This window comes from Malaclemys terrapin, chromosome 10 (assembly GCF_027887155.1).
Source record: "Malaclemys terrapin pileata isolate rMalTer1 chromosome 10, rMalTer1.hap1, whole genome shotgun sequence".
Lineage (NCBI taxonomy): Eukaryota > Metazoa > Chordata > Testudines > Emydidae > Malaclemys > Malaclemys terrapin.
The window spans coordinates 12,205,730-12,233,715 of NC_071514.1; the positions used below are offsets into that span (position 1 = coordinate 12,205,730).

The window sequence follows — 27,986 nt, forward strand, 5'->3', positions numbered from 1 at the left end:
CTTGAGCCTGGGGCCGGGCGCGGTGTCGCAGGCGGAGTAGAGCCCGGAGCCCGGGCAGGATGCGCCTCGCCGCCCCGCTGCTCCTGCTGCCGGCCCTGCTGCTGCTGGCCGCGCTCCCCGTCCGGGGCCGCCGGGAGCCCCCCGCGCCCGGGCCGCCATTGGCCGCGCAGGGCCCCGCCAACGCCAGCCGGCCGCCGCCGGAGCCTCTGGGCGCCCCCGGGAACCACAGCGGCGCCCAGGTCAGCCTCCTGCCCGCGCTGCTCCGGGACCTGTCCGCGCTCAAGGCCGCGGTGATCGGGGCGTGTGTCCTCAGCGCCGGCCTCATCGGCTGCCTGCTGCTGCGGGTCTGCAGGTACCGGCCGGCGGGGGCGGGCGCTACCCGGGCGGGGGGGGGGATCCTCGCCGGGAGGGGGGGCGCTGCCCTCTGTACCCCCAGGTGGGGGGGCTCTCCCCCCATGGAGACCGAGGGGGGCGCTGCCCTCTGTACCCCCAGGTGGGGGGGGGCTCTCCCCCCATGGAGACCGAGGGGGGCACTGCTTTCCTTACCCCCAGGTGGGGGGGCTCTCCCCCCATGGAGCCTGAGGGGGGCACTGCCCTCTGTACCCCCCAGGTGGGGGGCTCTCCCCCCATGGAGCCTGAGGGGGGCACTGCCCTCTGTACCCCCCAGGTGGGGGGGCTCTGCCCCCCTGGAGCCTGAGGGGGGCCCTGCTCTCTGTACACCCCAGGTAGGGGGGCTCTGCCCCCCTGGAGCCTGAGGGGGGCCCTGCTCTCTGTACACCCCAGGTAGGGGGGCTCCTCTCTGTCCCCAGTAGCGCTAACAGAGTGTCTCTCTGCTGATGGTTTCCAGAGGTTTCCTGGGCCTTATATGCACATGACTAGTAAGGTGAGTCAGTGCTGGGCTGGCATATGCCCTGGAGGCCCTTGATCACAGTAGCACTGTCACCTTTCTAGATTGTGGGTGAGGATCTCTGGGATGTGACCTGAAAAAGTGGGTCCCTGACCAGTCCATGGAGAAGTTAAAGCTCCCATGGCCTTTTCTCTTAGGCCATGACTACCCGTACAGCGGCGCAGCTGTACCGATATAGCTCCGTCGCTGCATCACATCTGGTGAAGACACTCTGTTGGGAGAGAGCTCTCCTGTTGGCATAAAAAACCCAACCCGCGTGAACAGCAAAAGCTATGTTGGCGGGAGAAGCTCTCCTGCTGCCGTAGCGCTGTGCCCATCAGCACTTATACCGGCGTCACTTATTTTGCTCCGGGGTGGAATAGTCACACCCCTGAGCAACATAAGTTTTGCCAATGTAGGTGGTAATGTAGACAGCCTAAAGCCAGAAAAGCTGAAGTGCATCTTCCTCCGGAGTAAAGGCACCCAGCACAGAGGGGATGGAAGTGGGTGAGAAGGCAAGTTTTGGCCAGCCCGGCCTACTGTATGTAGTTTGTAAAATGTCCTAGATCCGCTGGCCAGAAAGGGAATGGAAAATAGAATGCTTATACCTTTGAATTGTTTGTTCCCGGCTCTTTGAAGAGCACTATATATTAGTTCTCAAGGAAGAAGTATTGTTCTGTTTCATTAGTTAAAACATGAATAAGCGCTCTTGAAATACACCTCTACCCCAATATAACGTTGTCCTTGGGAGCCAAAAAATCTTACTGCGTTATAGGTGAAACTGCGTTATATCGAACTTGCTTTGATCCACCGGAGTGCGCAGCCCCACCCCCCTCAGGAGCGCTGCTTTACCGCGTTATATCTGAATTCATGTTATATCGGGGTAGAGGTGTAATTGCCATAATATGAGTGTTCATGTGCTGTAAAGCATAGTGTCCAGGCGGGCGGAGCAAAGACTCGAGCTCTGACTTGAAAATAGATTTCCCAATAGTCCTCAATAACCTCTAAATGTCAACTGCTGCCTTATGGGCCAGGTACAGTGCGTCAGGCAAAACTCCCTGCCTTCCACTGCCTGGTATATATCTGGCACCCTGATTTCCTTTGTGATTTTGGTAGACTGTTTGAACATCCACAGGGTTATGTCATTGTAAGTGCTAGAGTGAAGGAAATGCAGGGAAGCATATAAGGGTATGCAATTGTATAACTGGAGGTAACTTATTTCATCCAGTGTTCACCAGGAATAAAACCCCTTCATTGATAGCATGTCTGCCTATTTGTGTGTATGTTGTCCAGTTTTAATGATCAGAGAAGTGACAGGAGACTCTTGTCTGTAGGTTTTGAAACTCCAGCCCTTATCGGACTTGATCGCTCACATTTGACTCTGTTGACATCCCTTCGTGAACACCGTACTTTGGATAAAACATATATATTTTTTTATCCATTTGTATTGTTAGGAAACTGCTATAACTTTGAAAGAGATACTGGAGGGGTCATTAAAAAACCCCAAACTTCCCTGAGTGTGTTTTCCACCCCCATTTTAAAACAAACTCAGCAGAAAAATGGGGTGCAAACATTACAGGGCAGTAATTTAGGTTGGGCGTAGGTTTCCTCTGGTGCAGCAGGGAGTAGGCTCACTCTGTCAAGTTTTCAAAGGGTGTCTCTTTTGCATGTGTGTGCAGATACCCAACTGGAGTGTACAAATGAGATAAAGCTTTGCTTAATGCTGAGGCCAGAGTTCAGCCCTAGGATAAAGCCCAAATAAATGGGCTGGATTCGGTCTTTGTCCCCAAGAATTAGGATTAAATGGAGTTCCGGGCCGTGGAACCACTCTGTGGCCGCTTGTGCAGCTGGGGTGCTACATTAACCTTCGCTGCTGCACAGTGTGGTTGGATGGACTGGAGGGAATGGGGGATTGGTTAGTGGATCCAGCCCTTTTCCTCCCCCCAAATCCACAGCATGTTGGGTTGATGGAAGCCTTGGCAGAACACAGCTCTGCAATGTGCAAGAAGTCTGCATCTGCCTGGTGGGATCCTGGCATATTGTTTCTCTCTGCAGCGTAATTCCAGCAAATATATTGCATTCAACCTTGTCCTCTCCTGTAGAAAGTGGGTTGGAACCAGGATGTGCTGAGTAACATTGTAATACTTGAAATCTTTGATTAGAAAGCTGGTCTCTCTCTTGGCTTGTTGCTGAGGAAGGAGAAAATAAACTTACCAGTGTCAAACTGAGCCTTTCATATTAATGTTAATAAATTACTGTTTCTGTGGTGGTAGCAGCTACAGGTCCATTTGTGCTAGGCACTCTTTGTACATACAGTAAACGAAAAGTTCTAGTCTCATCTAAGAGCATTTAGCTCTGGTTTGTTCACTTCTGACTTCATGGTGGAAAACTACAAAACCTTCAATAGTTAACAGGAATTCTTTCTTACAGGTATGTGCAAAAGAAAACAACCTGCAGGGTTGAGTCATATAACTTGCTCTCTGGAAAGCTGTGGTTGGTTGTTGCTTGTAGAAGGAAGAAGTTGGGCAACGGAGTTAGTTGAACAGGTGTATTTTGTGAATTCTTCCTTCACCTACTCACAAACAGCTCTTCTGCAGTTACGTGGCTGTTCCAGCTAACTGTTATAATTCTTCCCTGTTTCTGAGGTCTTAATATTAATTTATTAATGCCGATGAGAAGAGTCTACATGAGTACTGTTCTTAAAGGGTTCCCTTCTATAAGAGAACCCTTAGAAATTGAGACATCTCACAAGTCTGTCCCAGTGAACAAACTGCAAAAGATTTGTCAATGCGTGTTAGTGTCTAGCACAGTGTAGCAAGATTCAACTTACCATGGCAAGTAATTTGGTTTAGGGGCAAGCAAATAAAACATTGCTTTTTAAAATCATTCTTCTCATCACTATCATCTGCTCATCCAGGCTTGCAAAATTGTTGTGGGATTATACATCAGAACGGATTTTAGGCACTTGGGTGGGTCAGACTAAAGGCAGCATAGTCTACTAGTAAAATCAGTATAAGGTGATCTAAATTCTATATCTAGCTCTTTCACTAACTGGCCTTGGGCAAGTTCAGCCTCCCTGCCTCAGTTTCTCCAGATGTAAAAAGAGAAAGCAGGGTTGACATTCTTGATATTTTCCAAGGTAAAAAACAAAGCAGCAGAAAACCCAGCCTTTTGAGTCTTCTCTCTACATCGGGGGTGGGCAAACTTTTTGGCCCGAGGGCCACAGCTGGGTATGGAAATTGTATGGCGGGCCATGAATGCTCATGAAATTGGGGGTTGGCGTGAGGGAAGGGGTGAGGGCTCCGGCTGGAAGTGCAGGCTCTGGGGTGGGGCCAGAAATGAGTTCAGGATGCAGGAGGGGTCTCCGGGCTGGTGCAGGGAGGGGGTGAGGGCTCTGGCTGGGGGGTTCTGGTTTTGGGGTGGAGCTGGGGATGAGGGGTTGGGGGTGCAGGAGGGTGCTCTGGGCTGAGATTGAGGGGTTCAGAGGGCAGGAGGGGGATCAGAGCTGGGGAAGGGGGTTGGGGTGCAGGCTCCGGGCGGTGCATACCTCAAGCAGCTCCCAGAAGTAGCCGCATGTCCCCGCTCCGGCTCCTATGCAGAGGCACAGCCAGGTGACTCTGCACTGCTCTGTCTGCAGGTGCCGCCCCTGCAGCTCCCATTGGCCGCAGTTCCCAGACAATGGGAGTTGTGGGGGTGGCACTTGGGGCGGGGCAGCGTGTGGAGCCCCTTGGCTGCCCCTATGCGTAGGAGCCAGAGTGGGGACATGCCACTGCTTCTGGGAGCTGAGCGGGGCAAGCCCCCGTTCCCTGGTGGGAGCTCGAGGGCCATATTAAAATGTCTGGAGGGCCGCAGTTTGCCCACCCCTGCTCTACATCCTACAGAAGCCAAAGGGGGAACAAGCCCAGTTATTTTAGAAAATTCTTTGCAGTCACCTTTACTGGCAAGCACTGCTGAACTCTTCCATGCCAAACTCATTTCATCTGTACACGACTGCTTATAGTTAAAGCACGTTTCATGTATGTGAGAGATTCCTGCTGTTCTTTTAATAAACACAGTGGCTCCCGTCGAAAATGGAGCTTTCAACTTCTCCATGCAGTTGTTTATCTGACACAGCCTCTAGTGTGTAAGCAAAGATTGATCGGAGTTACAAAATAAGACAAGCAAATCAACAAGCATGTTTGTACCATTTCCAGCTTGCAGCTGGTAAAATAGTTTGGAGAGGAGTTCTCATTTCTGTTGCAGAAGAGAGATCACATTTACTCAAATGAAAAGCCTTTCTTGATCAAAATAAGAGCTTTGTTCATGTCTATTTTCTAAAAAAAACCCAAAACAAAGAACCTTGCAGAGACCAGTATTGTAGACTGCTGTTAAGCAGAATGTGTTGAAATCCAATATTTTATTAAACTGTCACTATGAAATTACACTGGTTTGCTGCAAGTAAATTATCCCTTTAGATACGGATTGTTGCGATGACGTGAGTTAGCGAGCAGATATTTTATCACAGGCACTGGCTTGTGATACTTACATCCTTGCTTTCTTTCCAACACACTGTTTTCTTTTATGGGTGCTTTCAAAGATGACCTGTTCTTCTTCCTCCTTACAAGTGTTCTGATCTGAGTGGACATGGGGGGGGGGGCCCAGTGGAGTAGAGCTTGGCACTGCCATAAGGGATCTGAATTCCAGCTCCCTCTCCCCTGAACTGCTCAAGACTGTGCAGGCTGTGAAAGTAGCATGGTCCACAGTAGCAGGAGGCAACACCTAGTTTGCAATAGCAGCCTTTTCTGGCTGACTCAGAGATGCGCCTGGAAAGGATACTCAACCACTTCCAATGGCAGGGGGAATGGAGTATTTTCTCTGCATCACGTGTGTGCTGAGTACCTCCTTCTCTCCCACCCTTAAGCCAAAATATCCTCCACAACTTGCTACTTCAGCGAGTGCTTCTGTCCATGTTTTGATTCTGCCTTTTTGAATCCATATTTTAAAACTCTCTCCCTCCTCTCCATTGATGTCAGTGCAGTTACTCCAGAGGTGAATTAGGCCCCTCGCTTACTAAGTAAACTGTCAGGGTTAACCACACTCAAAAAGGAAATGAGGGGTCAGAAACTCTGTTATCTGTGTTGCTTGATGCGAAAGCCACTGGGACATTAGATAAATCTATCAAGTATTATTATCATTATTTTTTTTAATTAGCAAACTGCAACTGCAGTGTCACCATGGGGCAATAGGCGTTATCAGCCACGGTCAGTAGTGTTTGCAGTGAACTTCTGTAAAGTGTGGAAATGAGTAAGACTCAAGCTGGATGTGAGCACTGTTTACAAGGTACAGGTCTGCCTGTTGAGAGAGACGCTACCCACTTAGAGAACAATAATATTTTGACCAAAATTACCTCTGGTCACATCACTGCCGTCTGAGCCTCAGATTTCTCTACTAAATCTCATTCTTTTTAGATAGCTTTCCCTCAGGCCTACCTCTTTAATAGCTACAAAACTGGCTACGTTGCTGTGCTTTAGGAGAGAGATTTTAGTACATTGACTCATCATCTAGTCATAGGTTACAGGACCTGGTTATCCTACCTTGTTGGGTGGTGCTCTGTACACCTAAGGCTCACCTACACTAGAAGGCTGAGTTGACTAAGTGTAAATTGTTTTATAACTGGTTACTGTACAATACCAAAAAACCCTTTCTTCAATCCACGGGCAGCTAGCTGCCAGCTACTGGAGGGAAATAGATCATTTTGAAAGCAAGTCGGATAAAAATCAAGGATTTAAAAAAAATTTTTTTTTTATTTAAATACAAGTTTATTCTTTCACAAAAATAACCAACCCCCAATTTGAAATTGACAATCTATGTTAAGGCCTAAACTTATTATAATCTATTAAAATAATTTCAATTAAGTAAGTAAAAATAATACACATTTGCTGCTGAACTTTGAAGAAAGTCAGACCACTGAAATGGTGAAAGTCACTGGTTAAACACCTGGAACCAGAGTTTAAAGTGCTAGACCAACTTTTGACAGCAGTCGCCTCCTCTGCAGAGAAAATATGTTCTTCATTTCAGTTTATTCAACTTCAGTTTAATGACTAGTTCAAAGTTAAGAAACCAGTTGGGAATTGAAAAAGCAGGAAAGCTTCTTTTCCTCTGCCAATCTAAATATAAACTAGGTGTGAAAGGGTGAGATCTACTAGTTCTAAAACAGTAAAGGGAATAGTGACCAGAAACAATCAGTTCAGTTCACTATCTATGGAGAATATTGCCTTTGTTTAATAAATAAGTTAGTTCTAAATACAAAACATGTTTTGATCTTGATCTCTTTTTCTTACATAGGCAGCACATTTAAGGCTTTTTAAAATCTGATTAAAAATGCCATTTTTGTGCATTTTTAACTGAATTTGAATTTCCATCCAAATAGAGCTTGGCACATCACAAGTTTTTAAAAAAATCAAATAAGAAATGTACCATTTTCTAACATAATAAAAATGTAAACATTAAGAATCTAAATAAATGTAAGTTTAAATGTGTACAGATATGGTGTATCCTCCTGGTTAGCAAGAAGCAGTCCCAAACTTAGAGTAAAGGCTATATTTAGTTGCAGATCAACATGTTTTACTGGTTAGCAATCAAAGAGAATGAACCTATCTTTAAGAAAACAGCTATAATGTACAAATGCAAAAAACAATTCAAATCAGTAATTTAAATCAAGGCTTCCTGCTTGCTGGTTTAAATCATGATGAAAATCGGTGACTTAAATAGCTTTGATTTAAAATCAGTCCACCCTGTTTGATAGACTATTATATGAAAAAGAAAAAAAAAGCCAAGTATGACCCCTACCGGAAACCCCTCTTCAGATGTGTGTTTTTTATTGGTCAAAGCAGGAGTCTGAGAGCCCTATTTCTGGCTTCCCTGCTCTCTTGCTTTATGAATTTAGGTAAGTCACTTAAATTCTCCAAGCCTCAGTGCCTGTAAAATGGGAATAATAGAAATATTAGTCTCATAAGACCAACTATATTTGGAAGTGCATGTTGGTCCCAGTAGTATATACAGTATGCAAATTCAGTCTTATTTTACTTACTTTCAGGTACTACCTTTTAATTGAATCATGGCAAGATCTCATTCAGATGTTCCTGAAATTTTTCAGAACCTTCTTCCCAGCCTCCAAACCTCTTATTAATCGTTAGTGCAGTTGAACAAGATTTAAGTTGAACAAGAGCTTCTGTTCTCTGTGGATGAGTATGTTCCATCGCAAGAAGCTGGTTGTTAGAAAAATGTGGCGTGTCAGTTCATTACAGGAAAATGAATGCCTGCCTGAAAGCATGCATGAGGATTCATCTTAATGGCTTCTGGTTTAATTTCAGGGTTTAAAATGATCATGTGAGCAAAGAAGCCTGGTTCGATAGAAAATGGTAAAATGTCAGCGGTATTAATGAAGCTCTCATTCAGTGACTTGTTATGAGTCTGGAGTTCTTTTAGGTTTATTATCTGGAATCTTGTAAATGTTGCGGGAGCCAATTATTGCTAACTATGTTGGGCCCAATTCATTCCTGGTAAAACTTAATTGGAGCTTCAACAGGAATGGATTTAGTCTGTTGTTTTTGGTGGGATTACAAATGAGAAACACGCGTATAGGAAAGGATAATTTAATCCCCCCTCCTACCTTCTCATGTCTGTCTTCAGGAAGTGTTAATGCTGGATTGAAAGCTCTGAGACAGTTCTCTGTGGGGTCAAGAGAAGTGTTATTTCTGAGCATCAGGGTTGTTGACTAAAATAAATTGGAGGCTTAAAGTATATAATGAACTAGTGAGTTGACTAATGCATTTCTCCCACCACATGATGCTTCAGTAAGGAGCATGAAGTGCTACACATGACTAGTGTTTGACCAAAACAGCCCCTGGTCAAAAGACTGACATGAGTCATAAACTTTCTCCCTCTCTCCCAGCCAAATTTTCATTTGCTATGTTTCAATATTGAACACCCCTTCCCCGAGCTGTACTGAAACGTGCAGGCAGTGCATCCTTGTTCTTGTGGAGTCGAGAGCACTGTCATGGAGGGTGATGTCTTGTGAGTTTAACTTGTAAAGAAATATGATTGCACGGGGATAGGACTGATATGGTTCAATAACTTATGAGCTCTAGGAGTTGGATCCTCCTGAGTTGGTCCAGTTGGTCTCACCATTATTCTCCTTGTTTTAAATACATTTCATGCCCCCTAATCCTGCTCTTGTTAAAGCTAATGAGTTTCTTGTTGGCTTTAACAGGATCAGTAGTGGGCCCAAAATGAGAGGGTACTGGCACTGGCTACAGCTGTTTGAAGCTTGTGAAGATGCTACGCAAGCTTCATAGATTGGTAAATGTTAAGACCAGAAAGGACTATTATGGTCATCTAGTCTGACCTCCTTCCTAACATAGAACAGTGAATTTTGCCCACCCCTCCACAGCTCTGGCAATGCATTTCAGTCTAGATCTGCGGTGGCACCTTCTGTTCTTGTAGTCCTTGGACATCCCCCTGGCTCTGCTGGTGAACACCTGCTGTCTCTGGGTAGGCCCCCCAGCACCTGCTCAGCTCTGTAGTGAGTGCATCTCCATCCCGAACAGAGCATCTTCTGATCCGGCCTGCTAACTTTAGGGGTAGCAGTTTGAGGTGTAGGGACTAACCATGAAAGCATTAGTCACTTTTAACTTTTCATTGGAAGTCAGATCTCCTGTGCTGAAAGCCTTGTGCATGAATACCTTTTACCACGGGGTCTTTCATGCAAGGGGTATTTGATTTTATCAGTATGCAAGGAATATGCTCTATTCAGTGGTTCTTAACCTCTACTGCAGCCTGTACCTCTTTGGTTCTCAAAGGGGAGGGATAGCTCAGTGGTTTGAGCATTGGCCTGCTAAACCCAGGGTTGTGAGCTTAATCCTTGAGGGGGCCATTTAGGAGTCTGGGGCAAAAATCTGTCAGGGACAGTACTTGGTCCTGCTGTGAAGGCAGGGGACTGGACTCAATGACCTTTCAAGGTCCCTTCCAGCTCTATGAGACTGGTATATCTCCATATTTAAAAAAAAAAAAAAAAAGTTCTTGCACCCCTTATCAAAAATCGTTGAAGTAGGTCAGTTCTTTAAACCTAGATACATTTTTTGGTTGTATATTACAGTAATTGTTAAAAAATGTATAATGTTAATAAATACATAGGTTTGATGAAACAAAGTAGTTGTACTTACGTGCCTGTGCTTAATTTGTGTTTTCAATGATTTACCTTCTAAAAAAATCTAGCATGTCTCGCACCCTCAAAGGGCATCTCATACCCCCGGGGGATGCGTGCACCCCAGGTTAAGAACCACTGCTCTAATTGCTGCCCCTAATATTCTTTCTTGTTAGTCCCCCAAACACATTTGTTTTATTAAACTAAGCCATGGCCTGTTCTCACCCATGAGCCCTTAACAAGTTCTGACCCTTTGGAACAGGTCTCCAAAGGTTGTGAAATGTTAACATTCCCTAGTTCCTGTCTTGTGCTACTGTGCTTATACATACAGTTGATATGTGGTATCTTGTCCCACCCAGTGTGTAGTGTTTGTGTTTTTTCTTTTGTCTCGTTATTGCTGATGATTAACGAGATACTATCAGGGATACGTATGTCCAGTGCTATAGGAAACAGATTGGGCAAAAATCCATCTGAAGAAATCATTTAGTATGGGAAACTTGAAAGGTTTCCATTTAAAGATAGTTTGTCTCAAAGTTTTTTGTTGTCCAGACAAAAAAATTCTCTAGGTTTCATAAACAAGTGTGTGTGTACTGGCTGTTGGGACTGCAGGTTAACAATAATGATGTTAACCAAATAAATAGGAATTAATTGAAAGAAGAGAGAATGAAAGAGCCCTTGCCTGCTCCATGACAAGATACTTGCACCTACATCTCAGCTAAAATCAGAACATTTCTACAAAACTTGTTTTCCATTTTCCATCCAGCTTTACCGTTAAGTGACTATTGTCACGTTCGTGACGATGACTTTGCAAGTTCTCTTTAAATGCTAACTAAATAGAGAAATAGAAAAGTAGGACGACTCAGCTACTGGCAAATAACGGTCTTTAAATAATACAATGTTCTTTCAGTAGTTGCCCGAAATAAGCGGTATCTGCCTCTGTAGGAGATGAGAACTGATGTCTTGCAGCAAAAGTAGGTCTGATTGCAGACAGAAAAACGACCTGTTCCTTTAACATGCAATCCAGTGTAGCCTTGCTAATTCATGTGCACACATGGGAGATTGTTTTGTCATGGCTGTTCACTTACTAATTCAATTGTAGAAAGTGCCTCATTCACCTTGAGGAATGTGCAGTTTAGTTTTAATGGTGATGACACTTCATATTGTCTGAGTAAATGTTCTCTTGTACAAGCAAAGCTTTCCTTGTAAGATGAGATCTCAACACACATCTCTTCTCACTGCGTCACTTTGCTGTTAGGTATTAGCTGAAAAATGGAGTGAGACTGCCAGGTGTTTTTGTGAGGATTATCAGGTGTTTGGTTAGGAAGGCCCTACTGGGTGGGGTCTGAAATGACTTGTTTTAACAGATGGGATAATAGAATAAAACACTCTGTGCTCTGCTTGATGTGATACAGCACAGATGGTTACAGTGTAGCTTGGACCATGAGAGTTTCTTGACATTTTTGATGCAAATTAGTCCTTAGAATGCTCAGGAAATGAAAATTGCATTACCCCAAGGTCTGGGGCTTGCTTTACTTAGTCCTGGACCAATGCCCAAAAATGATGCTATCCTCAGAGGCCTTTTACATCAGATATTTCTTGATCGTGTATAGAGTTCAAGGCCAGAAGGGACCCTATGATGATCTTATCTGACCTGCATAACACAGGGCAAAGGATATTCCCCAATAATTCCTGCACCAAGCCTATATCTCTTGTTTGAGCTATAGCATATCTTTTAGAAAGATATCCAGCCTTGGATTAAAGATTTCAAGTGATGGCAACCCCAACTCATCTTGTGTGATTTGTCAGGGTGAGACTTCTGGACAGCAGGAATGTTTTCATGACCTGTTAATGTTCCTGGACTAATAGTTGGAAATTCTCCAGACATTTGGCTGTCCTTTATCATCTTGCAGATTTTCAGTCTATTTTTTTTTTTAAACAAAGGGTTACAGGGGAAATAGTCTGCATTATGTTGGATAAACCATTTCCAGAGTGCAAGCAATTATGCTAAGCTCTTCGTTTCTTCCCCATATCCCCCAAAAGCAGCTTCTTTATTTAAATGCAATATAAGTGAAGCACAAACCAGTGTAACCAACACAAACCCAGGCTTATGTCTGAGCAGTGTGAGACCTTGGGTTAATGGATATTAAACTGTGGAATAAAAAGAGCCTGTATAATACAAGTGCTTTGAGTTAAAGAGACAGTGTCAAGTTAAGTACCATATTCTGTATCATTTTGGTTTTTTATGTCAAAATTATTTTAATGTAAGTAGATTCTGGAAAATGAGTCTAACGAATAAAGGGCGCACAGGTGTATAAGCATCCTTGCTACAAAAGAAATTGAGCATTATGTTAAGCGGAAGGACATTGGCTACAGCTAAATGTTAAAACATGGCCAGTGATTTTTCATGACGTTTGCACAGTAGTGAGTATAAAATTGCTCAAGTGAAACTACTGGCTGTATTGGGGAGTGTCTGGAAACTTCACTCTGGTGTCCAAAAAAGGTAGAGGAGGTTGTCCACTCGTAAATGTTACCTCAGATGCCCAGTCCTCTTGTAACTCTTCTCTGAACCCCTGTCAGCTTGGTAGACATTGAGGCAGCCGGATTGCCGTGATTTTTCTCATCTAAAGATGTTAGTTAACTTGTCGGCTGCCTCCTCTGATTAAGCCTCTGTCTGACTCATTGAGCATGGCAGGAGGGGGCTCTGAGCTGCTGTGCCAGCGATTTGCCCTGCACACCCAAGGATCAGTGGCTGTGCCTCAGAAACTAAAAGACTGACACTGATCTGGATTACAGCTGACAGGAAATTGAGCTCTTCAGTGATGGGTACAAGTGGTGGAGAGGAGGAGGGACTGGCTCCACAGACTTTGCGTCAGGGTAGGTCTCAGCAGTCCGGGCTGTATATAGAACAGGTGTGTAACAGCCTAGCCGTTTCTCTAGGGAACACTTTCAGAGTGAACCCCCCCCTTTTCTTTGTTTCAGGTCTGGCAAGAGGATTAAGAAGACACGGAAGTACGACATAATCACAACCCCGGCTGAGCGAGTAGAAATGGCCCCTCTGAACGAAGATGAGGATGATGATGAAGACTCGACAGTGTTTGATGTGAAATACAGGTACTGACATGGGTGGGTCTTGGTTAAAGGCTGCTTCCTGGGTTCTGTTAGCTGAGTGGACGGCTCTTCCTGCATGCTCACAATGCCTTGTCAAGGCTAAGCTCCTTCTCTGTTCTTCCCTTCAATCCACAAAAGCTCCACCACTCTTCTATCCATGGTCCCTGCACCTGAAACCCAGTCTGCTCCTCCTTAAAGCATGCAATTTTCAACAAGCCTAAAAGCCCTAGTCCTCCCTGCAGTGAAGTGCCAACAGAAGAGATGTGCCCAAACAAAAAACTGTCTAGAACTGACAAAGGTTAATGGGCTGAACTTCCCTGCTCAATCCTTTGCTGCTTGTTGCATCCCATCCCTCATCCTTCCTCTGTATGTTGTAGCTGATTGGGGAAGTTGCATTCTTCCTGTACTTGTATTTGTGTGTACAAGCGCTTAGCTCACATCTGGTGCTCTTCATAAACTATCTGGGTAGGGTCAGGCCCTATCAATCTAGAGCTGCTTCTCTTCCCCCACGTGGCTGTGGAAAGTTGACAAGCTTTCACTAATGGTCTCTTGATTTGGGCATCTCTGGGTCTGAGGCACGCTGGCAGGACTTGGTGTTGGGGAAGCTTGCTTTGCAGATGCCTTTGCTGTATCTGCTCTGTGATAAACAGAGGGCTTCAGTCGCCAGCACTGTCAATCAGGCCCCACTCGGTAGCATAAAATCATTACCAATTTTTTTTTTTTTTAAAGTGTTTGACAGCCCAAAGTTTTCAGTGCCTGTCCTGTTGCAGAATTTATAGCAGCCTCTCAGTGCAGGCGGGCTCTTGGACTCTCTGATTTATGACGTCAGTGTATTTGAATCTCTTATTTTTATTTGCCTCAGAGTGGTGACAGCACAAGAGTCATGTTTCTTCTCCAAACAGAGACAGCCCAAGATCCGTGGTGCTTCGGCTAGGAAAAGCTCTGCTAATGATAAGGCTGCATCTGAATCCAGGCAACACATAATTAGGAGCTTGTCAAAGACTTGCTCATGTCCTCCCCGTGCACAAATGCCCACCCACACACTCCTAGTTCTGGAGATGGGGGAAGCAGCGCGTTCATTCCAAGGGGCACTTAGTGGGCACTTAAGCATATGGTGCTGTGTTTTGCTTTGGTAATTTTCAAAATAACGAAATAAATCTCTCTCTAAGAGTTAGCTGGGGATAGGGAACTGGCGAAGAATGATGGTGAGTCAGTCGTTTTGAGATTTGTAAATAAATAGCCCCCAAACCAGAATAGTTTCTTCTTCCCCTGACTCTTTTCTTGGCCAGCTGTCGGAGCTCCATACAGACTATCTGTATTGGTGCTCATCCCTAATTAATCATTGGCTGGTCTCTTGGAGAGAGCTGCTGTTGCTACTCCTACCAGGCTTTCACCAACGCAGTTGTAAGCGGTGTAGCACAGACAGACACTAGATCAGGACAACAATGACCTGCTTGCTGTTAACACAACCTTTGAGGGGCATGCAGGGTCAGTGAATTAGAATGGTTTTTGGATACTTAAAATGAGAAATACAGTATTGTTGGAGGTAAAACCAGTGCCTTAGAGTTAGAGCTCTGTTACAATGTTTGTATTGCAGTTGTGCCTGAAGACCCCAGTTGGAGATCAAGTCCTGTTGTACTAGGTACTGTGCGAATGCACATCCCTCAAAGATGGTCCCTCCCCCAGAATCTACAGTCTAACCATCTGAGGAAAGACAATAGGTGGATACAACAGACAGACAGGGAATCACAAGGTAACAGCAAGGCCATGATGATTAAAGTAAAAAAGCAGCATTCAGGACTTCTTTAATATAAGTGTATAAGTTTGAGTTACTCAAGGCTGGAAGATATGCCTTTTTTCCCCTCTTGTACCATCCAGGCCTTAGATTGACATCTGGGTAATGTTAGTATATAAGAGAATTAGGTGAAGTTTTGCACGGGGAAAATTTTGACTTCTGTTTCTGGCTCTGCTGCTAACTTGCTGCGTGATCCTGGGCGCCTCTCTGCCTCAATTTACCTTCATGTAAAATGGGGGTGATTGCCTACCCTTCAAGGACATGTAGTGCTAACTGCTTGGAAAAGTGGCTTCAAATGATCAGCCAAAGGGTGCCTTAGAAGTGCAGGGCATTGTTCCAGTAAGCAGGTAGGCTTTACACCTGGGTGTAATTCTGCCAAACCACCTCATCACCCTTCAAATCTCCCCTGAGATGCGCTGTTTTTGCAGCTTTCCAGTGAATTCTGCAGTACTGAGCATGCTGTTGGTGCTTAATAAATAATATAGACGGCATGTTGCTCTGCCTCTTGGGCAGCCTTGAGTGTTGGATTATGCATTGGAATTGCTTGAGCCTGAATTGGAAGTGGAACTGTCTGAACTTGACCTACTTCTGCTCTGACCACTTCTACTGCTTCTCCACCCTCCTTGATGAGTTCCGGAGAACTTCCTTTGCAGGCATTTTGGGGCAAGGTTGGAGACATTTTTTCCTAGTACAGTGAAGAGAAAAATCTCAGGAAATGGTAGTGCTGTGGGAAAATGCATCCAGTAATAAAACATTAGGCAAGCCCATTGGAAACAATCTGACTTGCGAATCGTAGCCATGTTTTCTACTATTATTTTTCTTCTCCAGAGCGTGTTGTACTGCTGCTTTCGCAGAAATGAACTCAATCTTCTTGGGATCCCTTACAAGTGCAAATGGGCCTTCACTAGTCAAATACATATACACATACACACACCCCTCCACTTTGTGTGGTACTTAAGGTAATACCACCTACGTGATACAGCGACCATAGATTTTGTTCACCATCCTGTACCTCAGCATTCTTTTTCTTTGGTCTTGTGGAAATCCTAGTACAACAGATATCAAATTCTGCATTTTCAAAACGCTTTGCTACTTCAGGGATGTGGGTCCGGTTCTCCAGCAGTACAGCCCTACCTTATGGGGAGTTAACATCAATCCCCTAGCAGAATTGAGATGGGGAGAGGTTCTCTGAGGATTTGAATACTATAAAAAGTAACAAGGTCTCGGAATTGTGCGTGTTTAGATCGTGCTCTGCCTAGCAGACTGCTCTGATCTGCGTTAGACCCTCATCAAAGATTGTATCTCGTCTCAAAACAGTTTCTACTTTTTCACCAGCACTAAAGTCACAAAGAGGTTTCTTTCTGAAGCGCTGGGTTTATCTTGGGTGTTTCAGCACCTGTCCCACCGTGAAGGGGAAGGATTCCTCAACAGGATCCGTTGTCTGAAAAGAACCTTTCCCCAGTTAACCATGCTTCATTAGCAAAGGAAGGAGAAATGGGGATGGATCTCCAGAAAGAGCTGGCTGGGTGCCCTACCTCAGTGATTCCAGTTAGAAGATGTCACTACTGCAGCTACTCTTGGAATTCCAAGTGCCATGTCCAGCATCTTGTTCCGTCAGTGAACGGTTGCCTTGTGCTGTTTGCTACCTAAAGTGCAGACTATAACTGACGTGCATGCCAGGAACAGACTGAAATGGAGATCTGACACTTACTTATCTTGCACAAATAGGACAACTATACTTTGATGCTTCCTGTGTATTTCTATTGTTACACAAATAAAGAGGCTGTTCTGAATATTTAGCCAGAATGTATGGTGTGTAACGAGGCTTCATTAACTGCTGCTTTAGCAAGGCTTTATTTTTCTCCCCACCTCCAAAAAAAATCTTGCCGACGCTATAACACTGACATGTTAAGTGAAGTTGCAGCCTTGTCTTCAGGGCTGATGAACTAGGGAAGGGATGAGACTGCTGTTTCAGCTCATTAGCTAATGGAATCAAGAAATAATGAGCCACCATGAGCGGGGTTGAGGACTGGCAGATAATGTCACATGACAAGTGCGTTCCATGGGCAGGAAGATACATGCTCCTCTCCTTTTTATTATTGTTCTAATATTTTTAAATAAATTGAGTGCTAACGGGAGAGTGCCTTTAGCATCAGCCATGGCAGTGCTCCAGCTTTACTCCACTAGTCTCTGATTGGCTTATCACGAAGCATTTCTTTTTCTGGACAGCTTCCTCCCTCCTCAAACAGTCTTTAGCACCTGGGGATATGTTGGCCTTGTCTGCAGTAAAGACTCTTGGCCTACTGATCACTGGTTGGCTTCCCCTTGCGTCCTATGACACACCACCTATCCAGACGCAAGCACTCCCAACAGTGCATGGGCGAGCTTGCCACCATTTGGATTAGAATGGCTTGAAGCAAGACTAGCCACCATATGGTCTTCAACTGCGGCAGTGCCATTCTTGATGGGAATTGCTGCTGTAATTGCCTCAGTGGTGCAAAGGGTACGCTATTTACTGCTCTGCCGTGCACTGGTCTCTAGCGCACAGAGGTGGCTAATGTGTGCCTGCTGCACGGATGATATTTATACTGATGCCGTTCTACTGGTTGAACTGCCAGTGGTTCGGTTCTCTAATGCAGGCCTTGCCATGTTGTCACCCTCTGCTATAGTGAAATCCTACGCGGGAAGGAGAAACCCGGTAATGTTCTGTCATCACCAGGGAGCCTAGAAATCCATTTGCCACGGAAAAACATAGAATTTGTGTTTTTACAGAGAATCTTTAGTTTTTACATTTTGTGAAAAAAATAAACATATACAGTAGACCCCTGTTTATCCAAGGAGCCTCCATTATCCAGATCTCCATATTAACCGAACCACCACCGCCTGGGGCTGACAGCGGCTGGGACTTGGGTGGGCAGCTGGTGGTTTGCTTAATACGGAGAACTGGATAATGGAGGCTTGGATAAATGGGGTTCTGCTGTATATCAGTAAAACATTGTGTTCAACTGATACCTATATATATTGTGCCTCGGGAAACTAAAGTTCAACGTTTCATTTTAATTGCGGAAAAACACGAAATTTTGTTTTTTCATTGGAGAATTTTGTTTTTTTATCATGGAAAACTAGGTTCTCTGGTCACCAGTAACCTTCTCACAGAGGTAGCCCACAAACCTACAACCTTCAAAAATCCCTTCTGGCTTCAAAGCAGCATATGAGATTATCTGTCTGGGGGGAGGGATAGCTCAGTGGTTTGAGCATTGGCCTGCTAAACCCAGGGTTGTGAGTTCAATCCTTGAGGGCCACCTAGGGATCTGGGGCAAAATCAGTACTTGGTCCTGCTAGTGAAGGCAGGGGGCTGGACTCGATGACCTTTCAAGGTCCCTTCCAGTTCTAGGAGATAGGATATCTCCATGAATTTATTTATTTATTTAGCTTCCTCGATTCACACTTACATCCAGGATGTTGAACTGCAGAGGCCTGACCGTGTACATTGGAAAAGGAGAGAGGAATGTCTGATTCATTTGACCTTGCTTTTCTTTAGTACGTCCATTGAGGACAGGGCCGGCTCTATGTATTTTGCTGCCCCAAGCATGGCAGTCAGGCAGCCTTCGGCGACATGCCTGCGGCAGGTCCGCCGGTCCCGCGCCTTCAGCGTACCTGCCGCCGAAACCGCGGGACCAGCGGACCTCCTGCAGGCATGCTGCCGAAGGCAGCCTGACTGCCGCCCTCACGGCGACCAGCAGGTTGCCCCCCGCAGCTTGCTGCCCCAGGCACACGCTTGGTGCGCTGGTGCCTGGAGCCGCCCCTGATTGAGGAGGAGTCCAAAGCACTTCACATAGACAGAAATCCCTGCACAAAGGGTCGGAATGCAAAAGGAGAGAGAGAACTTGTTTAACAGGCAGTAATGCAGAATGGCATATTGGCTTGTATGTACCAGCAAGGTATACTGCTGGTATCCCTACATGTTACTGGGATGTGCCAAAGCAAGACCATAACTTTCAAATATCTGGTGGTCTCATTAAGATGGCAACTGGGCAGATCTCTCCAGCTGGCTTGGAATATCTTTGAGTGAGTCCTGGCACTCTTCTTCAATCGTAATGGCATTCGTGCTGTGTTAATATGAAATTACTCTTCTGATTCACTTGATGTTCGGAAGCCCTAAATAACTAGCCGCATATTTTGGGTTCATAGACTAAATCTGTATTTAACATGTAGGCAAGATCTGTTTTTACATCTCTTCTTCACTTGCTTCCATATTTTGGAGCATAATTGAGATTGTTCTCCCCTCCCCCCATGCAAACAGCATTCTAACTGCAAGCTAATTGCTGTGTAGAATCGGCAGCAAGGGAGAAGTGGCACACAAGTCGGATTGTTTTCATGCGGTTCATTTTCTTCGTTTGATGCTTTGTCCCCATGTGCAGTGGTTTCTAGCCCTGCACATGCCATTGAGAAGTGGCAGATGGTGTAAATTGGGCTGCTGTCTGAAAGTTACTTTAGGATTCCCCTGCATCTTTAACATCTTGCCACAACGGATGTGTTGGTAAAATCCACCCCCTCAGGCTATGCAACAGTGAACAATAACCACCTTTCAGCTGCACAGCTGGATAATTAGACCACTAAAAACCTTAACCAAACCGAATCCGGTCTGTGGCTGTCTTGTCTATGGCTGCTAAAGCTACTGGCTGCCTGTGACAAAGACAGAAGCGTACATTTATTGGATTAGATTCTCCTGCAGTCTCAGAAGCGGGGAAGTGGTTCTGTAAACATCTTCTCTAATCCAGAGAGCGCAGCTTCCGTGTGACAATAGTCTGAAAAGTGTAATGCACAGGCTGCCATAAAGCAGAGATGCAAAACCACTTGGGAAATAATACATGCTTGAAAGCCTCATAGAAACAATTACTACTCTGGAATTGTGTTTTTGTATATTTTTTTTTTAATAAAAAAAATTACGCTAAAAATTCAAGAATTGGCTGGCAGGTATGAGAGGATGGATAATGAATATGGAGCCTTTTGTTTCATGATCACTGATTCAAATCTAGCCCATGCTGCTAATGACCACAAGTTATCACCATTTAATAGCTCTGTGGCCTGTGTGAAATTAATTTGTTGGTTTGCTTCCTGGTGGACAGGTGTCGTGTGTGTGTGTGTGTGTGTGTAAGCCACCATGATAAAACTAATGGATAAACCTATTAAGTGACCAGGACAGGTAATACCAGTGAAACTCGGGCCATGGCATTGTTGGGGTTGCATTAAGGTGCACCTTTGCAGTGGTGGGAGTGGAAGACTGGGTTCCCACCATCTCTGGACCCATCTGTTTTCCGCCTTTTAAAAAAAATTATACTCTCATTTAAACCTTCTACTCTTGTTTGCGAATTTAGCACTTCCCACCAACACAGGGAGTGGAAACTTTCATACTTTCATAGTCTTCCACTAGGATTTGGCCCCCATTTGTGAAACCCTTTGTTCAGTAACTTTTGTGCACTCCTCGTAGCCAAGAGTAGAGCAGTGAAGTAGAGATGATAGGCAACGTACAAACACTTCCAGACTCTAGCGCAGAGCTCCCTTTCCTTGTCTAGCAGCGTAACTAGAGAAAAAGTCAATTAAAACACTAACAAAAAGAATTGTTTCTGCAAAGGGAATTAAAAATGTTGGGTTATTAAAATCATTAATTGTCCTCTAATCCAGTGGGAGAGTTTCATGTCAGCTTCACCAGAACACTTAAAAAATTACTGAACAAATACTGCACCTCATGTTCTGAAGGATCCCAAAGCACCTCAGAGCTGGGATGTTTGGTGAATTCTTCGGTCCATGTTGAAATGCAGCTGCTTCTAGGGTAGAGCATTGTAGCCATATATTACTTCCATTGGTGAAACTTGTCCAGCTGGAACTATCATCTCTGCAAGGTGCTTGGATCCCACAGTGATGGGTGCCATATAAGAACCCAGGGTAGAATAATGGGAGGGATGGAAGGGGACTTGAAGAGGCAGAATGCAAAAGCCAGAGATGGAATTTTGAAGCCAGGTGTCTGAGATCCCCAAAATAAATACTTAAAACTACAAACATTTCCTGGGTCTGATCAAACCCTCCACCCCTCTCCTAAAATTAGCTGATATTCTTCAGTTTTTCAGTATAGATGCTCATTTTTCCTTTTAACAGCAGCAGTGAAAATGAGAGGCGTTTTAGAAATGTGGTATCTTCCAAAGTGTTGCCTAGTAATAATGTTGCAGTTACATATCTGGGGTGCTACAGTGAGCAAGTGGGGCTTTTGTTCAACTGTCAGTATAACTAGCTTCAACCAGAGCGCAATAGTGTAAGCACAGGCTGCTTTACTGGATAGGTGAAGCATAGGTGAAGGTGTCTAGTACAACCTGCACCTTGGTCTCGGGGAGCGTGTAGGCCTTGGTGCTAAAAAGGTTGGTGCCACATTAGGAAGCCTGGACTTACCACCCTCTGCAAAATGTTCCTTTCATGAGGTAATTTAAAACATCATCAAAATTCTAGGGCCCAGAGGCCTTGCTGTGGCTGAGAGGTATGGGGCCGCCTTATCAGTAAATAATGCAGAATATATGCTATTAATCGCTCTCCACAGAATATATCCCTGCCAGAGCTTAAATTGCATGTTCAGCCTAGACTGGAGCGCTGTACTGTGTGCTTGTTACAGCAAGGTGTTTGGTCTCCGGAGAGTGGCTATAACAGATTTCTTGCAAGTGAAAGCCGGAGGCCTTTTTTGAATGATGCTAGGTGAATGCTAGGCTGTTTAAATGTCGTTGGGTTTTTTTTTTCCAGGAGGCAAAGTGGGTAAAGGTTCTGTATCATTTATTCTCATGGGAAGGGGTGAAAATCATAGTAACTCCTTCAGTCGCTTACTATAAATACAACAAATTGCCTGGAGTGTTGGTGCCGCTCTTAAGGGTTTCCTGGCCAGGTGCTGCTGTGGATTGCCAGTGCCAAGGGGCCAAAAGGCATTTTTGAAGCCGGTGTTCTTTCCCCATTGGGCTAGATATGCTGTAAAAATCAGTGCTGAGCACAGAGGCTCCTTGGCTCAATATGCATAAGTGCTGCAGTTGTACCTAAAAGTTCTCCTGACTCTTGTCTGCTGTAACAACCCCTGCTGAGGCAGCTGCGTCTCTTCCCTTTTTTACCTTATGAGTGTGTGCTGGAGGGAGGGGCAATGAGGGCTCCAAGAAGAAAACGGTCTGGGTAGCTTGCAGAAGGACCCCAGGTGAACCGGTTGCTTGGGGAAAACTTCCTTTCTCGGAGGGGTGCTCATTCCAGGACAGCAGCCCTCTCTGTTTTGGACTGTGGCTGTGATTGACTTAATTCTTATCCCTGAGCTTTGCCTGTTGCTCAGACTGCTCTGGCTAATTTCCACATGCAGAAAATCAAGTCCGTGACCAAAATCACCACAGAAATCAACCCCTGCTTGAGGAACCCAGTGGTGGATAGTATTGGTGGTTTTCGTTTTCCCCCTTGTATGTAAATTCCCCATAGTTGCATATGATCTATTTAATAACAAAGTTTCTCTGACAGTACTGATTCTTTTCCCTGGCTCTCTTCCTTGCCAGGTAAAGCTGTTCGATGGATCGCTGGTTCCCTGTGAGAAGTCAGTCCGCTGTCGAGAGCCCTGCTGAAGCCTTAACTGTGAAGGAGAAGCTTTCATCTCTGCAATATTGAAACCAAAACAAACATTGCCTCCGCCGTGATGTTATTTATACAGCACACAGCAGCGGGGTGTTTGATTCTCTGCCCAAAATATCACTATTAAACTCCTAGTTTCCACACTTCCACAGTAGAATGACCTGAGATCTTCCTCGTAGACTCTGCTCTGTTGCTTGAAGAGGCTGTGGGGTTGCTAAAGCATATGGGGTGAATACAGCACTGTGTATAGACTTTCAGCACTCACTGGTCCAAATACATTTTGTAAAAGGAGGGAACCCCCCTACCCCCCAAATCAGACCCCAAAAGACTTTCTTCTCTAAAAGCTGAATCCGATACTTTTGGTCTCTGTTAAACAGATCTTGTGTTTTAAAAACTTGGAATTGTATGATCCTGGGCCTAGAGAAATACTTGCCCATCTCTGTGAAGGCTGGTGGCTGAAACTGTGCTGAAATGTTACAGTGTGTGTGGTGTTGGGTTTTTTATTATTATTTTTTTTTATTTTGTGACTGTTGTAAAAAATTGTAATGACTTGCTACTGATTTTTAACAATTGCACTAAACCCTCGTATAATGATGTACTCCTTTTCCAATAGAGCGCAGGTCAGACTTACTTAAATAACATGAGACCATAGGGAAGCAGAAAAACTAGGCAAATACTGTACTACAGGAATCTTAGATTAGAGGAAATAGATATCTATTTTTGTAATTCCCCGCCCTTCATAGGAAGTAAGACACTACATTTTTTGCTATCTTGTGTCCTCTCCTTGCTGTAACTCTTCTGCTAATCACATTTTTAATCAATCTTTTTACAAAAGATCTGATATGCAGTTGTTAAATTGCAGGAAGAGAACACTGGTTCTCCCTGCCCCCGCTTGGAAGCACTCATGCAAAGAATCCTATCTGCACCAAACTGGAAATCCCCACCACCACCCCCGGCTGGCTGCCAAATCCTATATTACACTAAGATATGTTTTTTCCCCTTGCTATCTGCAGTGCTTTACATGGTGGAGGGTAGAGCTGTGGGATGGCTATTTATAAAAAACTAGAATATCTGTAATCTAGGCTGATTAAGATCCATAGCCTATGAGTTCTGTGCATAAATTCGGTGCCATTCTTTGAAAGCTCTGTTGAGTTCAAAGTTATTAGCATAGTTGCTCTGTTTTATGGTGTTTCTGAAAAGCAGCTGCAGTTCTGATGAGCTTTGCTTGACATATTGACTCTCTTATTGTGCGTTCTACCAATATTTATGTCAAATACCCTTTTACTTTGGGATTTTAACCCATCTGGAGCCTCTCTTGCTTTTATGATGTTAAAATTACCTCCTGTTTTGGGAATGTACCAACATTTGCTTGGTGGGTTGTGACTGCTAAGAGTCTGTTGCAAAGCTGCCTCTCTGTAATGACTGCTCAAAGGCTGCCCATGATAATGCATTCTGAAGTTCTTGATTGGTGGTTATGACAGTAGGTTATACTACTCTCACCTGTTCGGAGCACTCCCACGGCTTGCACCCTGAAACAGCCTGGCATAGATGCTGCACTCTTCACTCCACTTTGGCTCTTCGCAAGAAGGACTCTGTGTTCTGCAATAACCACTTGCATTGACACAAGCAAAATTGTTGCCGTCTTCTGACGAGTATACAGTGCAGTTTGGTGGTGTCCTTCTGAATCCTTGACTGATGTAGTCCCAGCATTCTAAATTCCTTTCCCCTCACCATCTGCTAAATCAGAGTGTTTTGCCACTCCAGCTTTCCTCTTTAAAGTGTAGCATTGGTCAGAAAAGTGACAGAGTAAAATGTTCACCTTCATACTCAACAGATCTACTTCCCGTGTGTCTGATTTCATATCTGCTTGCTTTATTGGCCTGTGCATTTGTATTCATATTGACTATGCAGAGCTTACACAGCTCTGGAGGCGGGAACTGGATTCCATTCTGCTTTATGAATCCTTGGCTAACCTTTTGAGTTCCTAGGGTGGAATTGTTATTGCTAGTGACAACACGATGGGCAGAACCCAGCTGCGTTTTCAGATCCCAGGTGGAGTTTCCAGCACTGGCAGTTAGCAAAACTGGCCTCTGTTGACTTGGAGCAAATTTGCTCTGGGAGACACACAGAATGCAAAGGAACCTCCTGATGGGATTTCTGCTGTCACTTTTCAGACTGTTAATGCACTTTGGGAGAGAATCCCATGCTGTACGGAGCAATGTGGCGAATCGTATCGTGCATTAAAAGAGGGAGCCAAGGCAATTGGAAGTCAATAAAAGGTGGTGGTGGAAAATTCTTTGGTGCAATTGTGCTTTCATCTGAACTCTACCAAGAGTGTGTGTTCGGCAAAGGCTTTACAGCTGACCCCTGTTGGAAAGTTCCCACGGCAGAACTAATATTAGACATCCAGACAATATCAATATACTGGTTTTATCCTTTTATCATGGAGTAAATTCAAGTCACGCCATGGTGCTGTTATTGAGCAATATTTAATGTAGCAGCTAAGAGGTAAAAGGTGGAGAAATTGATATGGGTAGGTCCAAGCACACTGAGTTCTGGATTGCAGGAACTGCAAGAGGCCCATAGGCTAGGATGACACACTATGGCTTGGGAACACTTTCAAGACAGCATATTACAGAAATGGACTAGCTGGCTCTCAGTAGGCAATGTGATGTCCCTTTGGAGTTGGTGAAGCACTACGAAGAAGAGCTGAGTTATGGGAAGTTCTTGGGCAGGTTGAGTCCTGCAGTGAAAAATGGCAATACTGGGTAGAAGGATGGGTTAAAGCATCAATTACCTTGTTGCTGAAGGGGGAAAGAGGGTGGCATGGCTACTGTCTCAGTGAAAGAGCCATCATGGCATTGTGTTTGTACATCCCTTTCAGAGGAGAATTTATGGAGAGCAGCTGGAGCTTCAGAGGACATGTCCTTGGTCTGACATGGCTTGTCTGGAGTATCCTGAACCTTTTCTGGGACCGAGGGCACTTTTTACTGCTGAAGACCAGATCAAGGTTCTGCAGATGTAGAGAGAGGAGGAAATAAAGGGCCAGTTCCAGTTTACCTGGTCTTTCAGAGGGTCTGAGCTAACTCTTGCTGAAGTCAGTGGGAGTCTGTCTCTGGGATTTGTCAGGCCCTATGAGCACAGCTGAGTTTAAGTAGGTCAGAGGCAGTCTGCCTGACGTGCCTCTTGCTAACAACCAAGATTGTTTCTGTAATCCTCCAGTGAACCTTTTGGTGGGGAACAGTGTGATTTTTCTCTCCCCCTCTCCCCCCCCCCAAAAGGCACCAAGGATGTAGATGCCCAACTGTCTTTGGAATTAGGGCAACTAACTCCCTTGGGCTCCTTTGGTAAAACCTGTGTGTGTGTGTGTGTGTGTGTACACACATACGTACATACACACTAATGGTGTTGGAGGCCGGGGGAGAAATGGGGTGCCTGATGAAGGAAATCAGGGCACCTTTACTAGTGTCATTCAAGATCGTCAATGAACCTAAATGCTTGCCTGATGTTAAATTGCTATTGTAAACATGGGACGATATTTACCTCTTATCTAAAGGTCACTATATGTGATTTCAGATGTTTGTCTAGCTAAATATTTCTATAGGTTTATTTCAGTTAAGACTTTAAGAGCACTTGATGTAACTCATCTCTATAGTGTATATATGAGTATTTTTTTTATAGGTGGTAATTAGTTACAACATAGCTTAAATGATTTTGGAATATCTAATTTTAGGTTTCTGTTGAAGAATGGCTAGCCATTAACCACTGTATTGAAGTAATACATGTTCTGTGTGTCTTACACTGTAGAGTTCCAGTCTGGTTGCGATTGTAACCTGTTTCAATGTTTGCTGCTCTTTGTGTTGCATAATCTTAAACTTGCTTTGGCAGAGAATGTTTTTAAAGACCCATTTTTATTTTATAGAAAATGGAGAAACACTAAAGTATAACATGCATGTTAAATTTAACTTACTACTCAGCAAAATACTTTAAGTACCAGTTTAATCAAACCAATAGAGAGCAAGTAAACTAAAGTCATTTTTACTGGAACATGCCACAACACAGAGAAATACCCTACTTGTGACAAGTTACAGTCTCTCTACTCTGCTGACCATAATTCTTTTTGGGGAGGTTCCATTTGAGAGCCCACAATGCTCAGCTGATCAAAGGCTATCCCCAGCTCTTTTCTCCCTCTGGGTCTGCCATGTCTGCTCTTCTGAGAGAGAGGAATCACTTGTGTAGAATTACATGCCTATATGGCCCTCTCAGCAAGCGGATCAGGGGACAAGGTCCGTCTCACCAGAAGGAGTAAGTTGGAACTGGATGTGACTTTTTCAGCAAACGGCTGAAATGATTGCAAACCCTTTTTATAATCCTTTCTAGTTTATAACAAAGTTGCATACATCAGACTTTATTCCAAGCACAAACTGACTTAATGTCAGTAAATGAGCACACAAGCTGGGGTGTATTTGGATAGCCACTTTTGTAAGTACCCTCTAAATTACTGTTGATGATGTAATTTCATTGTGAACTTAATTAAGATGTCTCTTTTCAGTTTCTGCTTCTGCTGTTTTCATTTGTGATTTTGTAAGAACCACGCATTCCTGTTTTGTGCAGTCACCAGGCCATTGATGAAAATGTTGATTTAGAATTTGCCCTTGTGACTAAAAGCGTCCATTAAAAAAAAAATGGTAATGCAAGTTTGGATGGACATCTCATGTTACAATAGGAACTGTCGCCATTAAACATGTTCTTGTAAATCCACCCCTGAGAGTTCTGTTTGGGAAGGGGGAAGGGGTGATAGGCCTTTCTTGATAAACTAAACAGTAATAAGTCACCAGGACCAGATGGTTTTCACCTAAGAGTTCTGAAGGAACTCAAATGTGAAATTGCTGGACTACTATCAGCTTCTGTACCAAATGACTGGAGGATAGCTAATGTAACGACAATTTTTAAAAAGGGCTCCAGAGGTGATCCTGGCAATTACAGGCAAGCCTGACTTCAGTACCGGGCAAACTGGTTGAAATGATAGTAAAGAACAAAATTGTCAGACACATAGATGAACATAATTTGTTGGGGAATAGTCAATGTGTTTTTTGTAAAGGGAAATCATGTCTCCCCCATCTACTAGAATTCTTTGAGGGGCGTCAACAAGTATGTGAATAAGGGGCATCCAGTGGATATAGTGTACCTAGATTTTTAGAAAGACTTGGACAAGGTCCCTCATCAAAGGCTCTTAAACAAAGTAAGATGTCATGGGATAAGAGGGAAGGTCCTCTCATGGATTGGTAACTGGTTAAAAGATAGGAAACAAAGGGTAGGAATAAATGGTTGGTTTTCAGAAAGGAGAGGTAAATAGTGGTGTCCCCCAGGAGTCT

The 27,986-nt window shown here is 44.4% G+C and overlaps 1 protein-coding gene across 1 annotated transcript; it reads left to right on the forward strand.

Annotated features, from left to right (window-relative positions):
• FAM174B (family with sequence similarity 174 member B) lies at window positions 1–27,372 on the forward strand. The gene is made up of 3 exons (XM_054042832.1): window positions 1–352; window positions 13,050–13,181; window positions 22,539–27,372. The coding sequence occupies exons 1-3, from the start codon at window positions 60–62 to the stop codon at window positions 22,540–22,542; spliced, it is 429 nt and encodes a 142-aa protein (XP_053898807.1). The 5' UTR covers window positions 1–59; the 3' UTR covers window positions 22,543–27,372.
• Window positions 27,373–27,986: the final 614 nt, after the last annotated feature.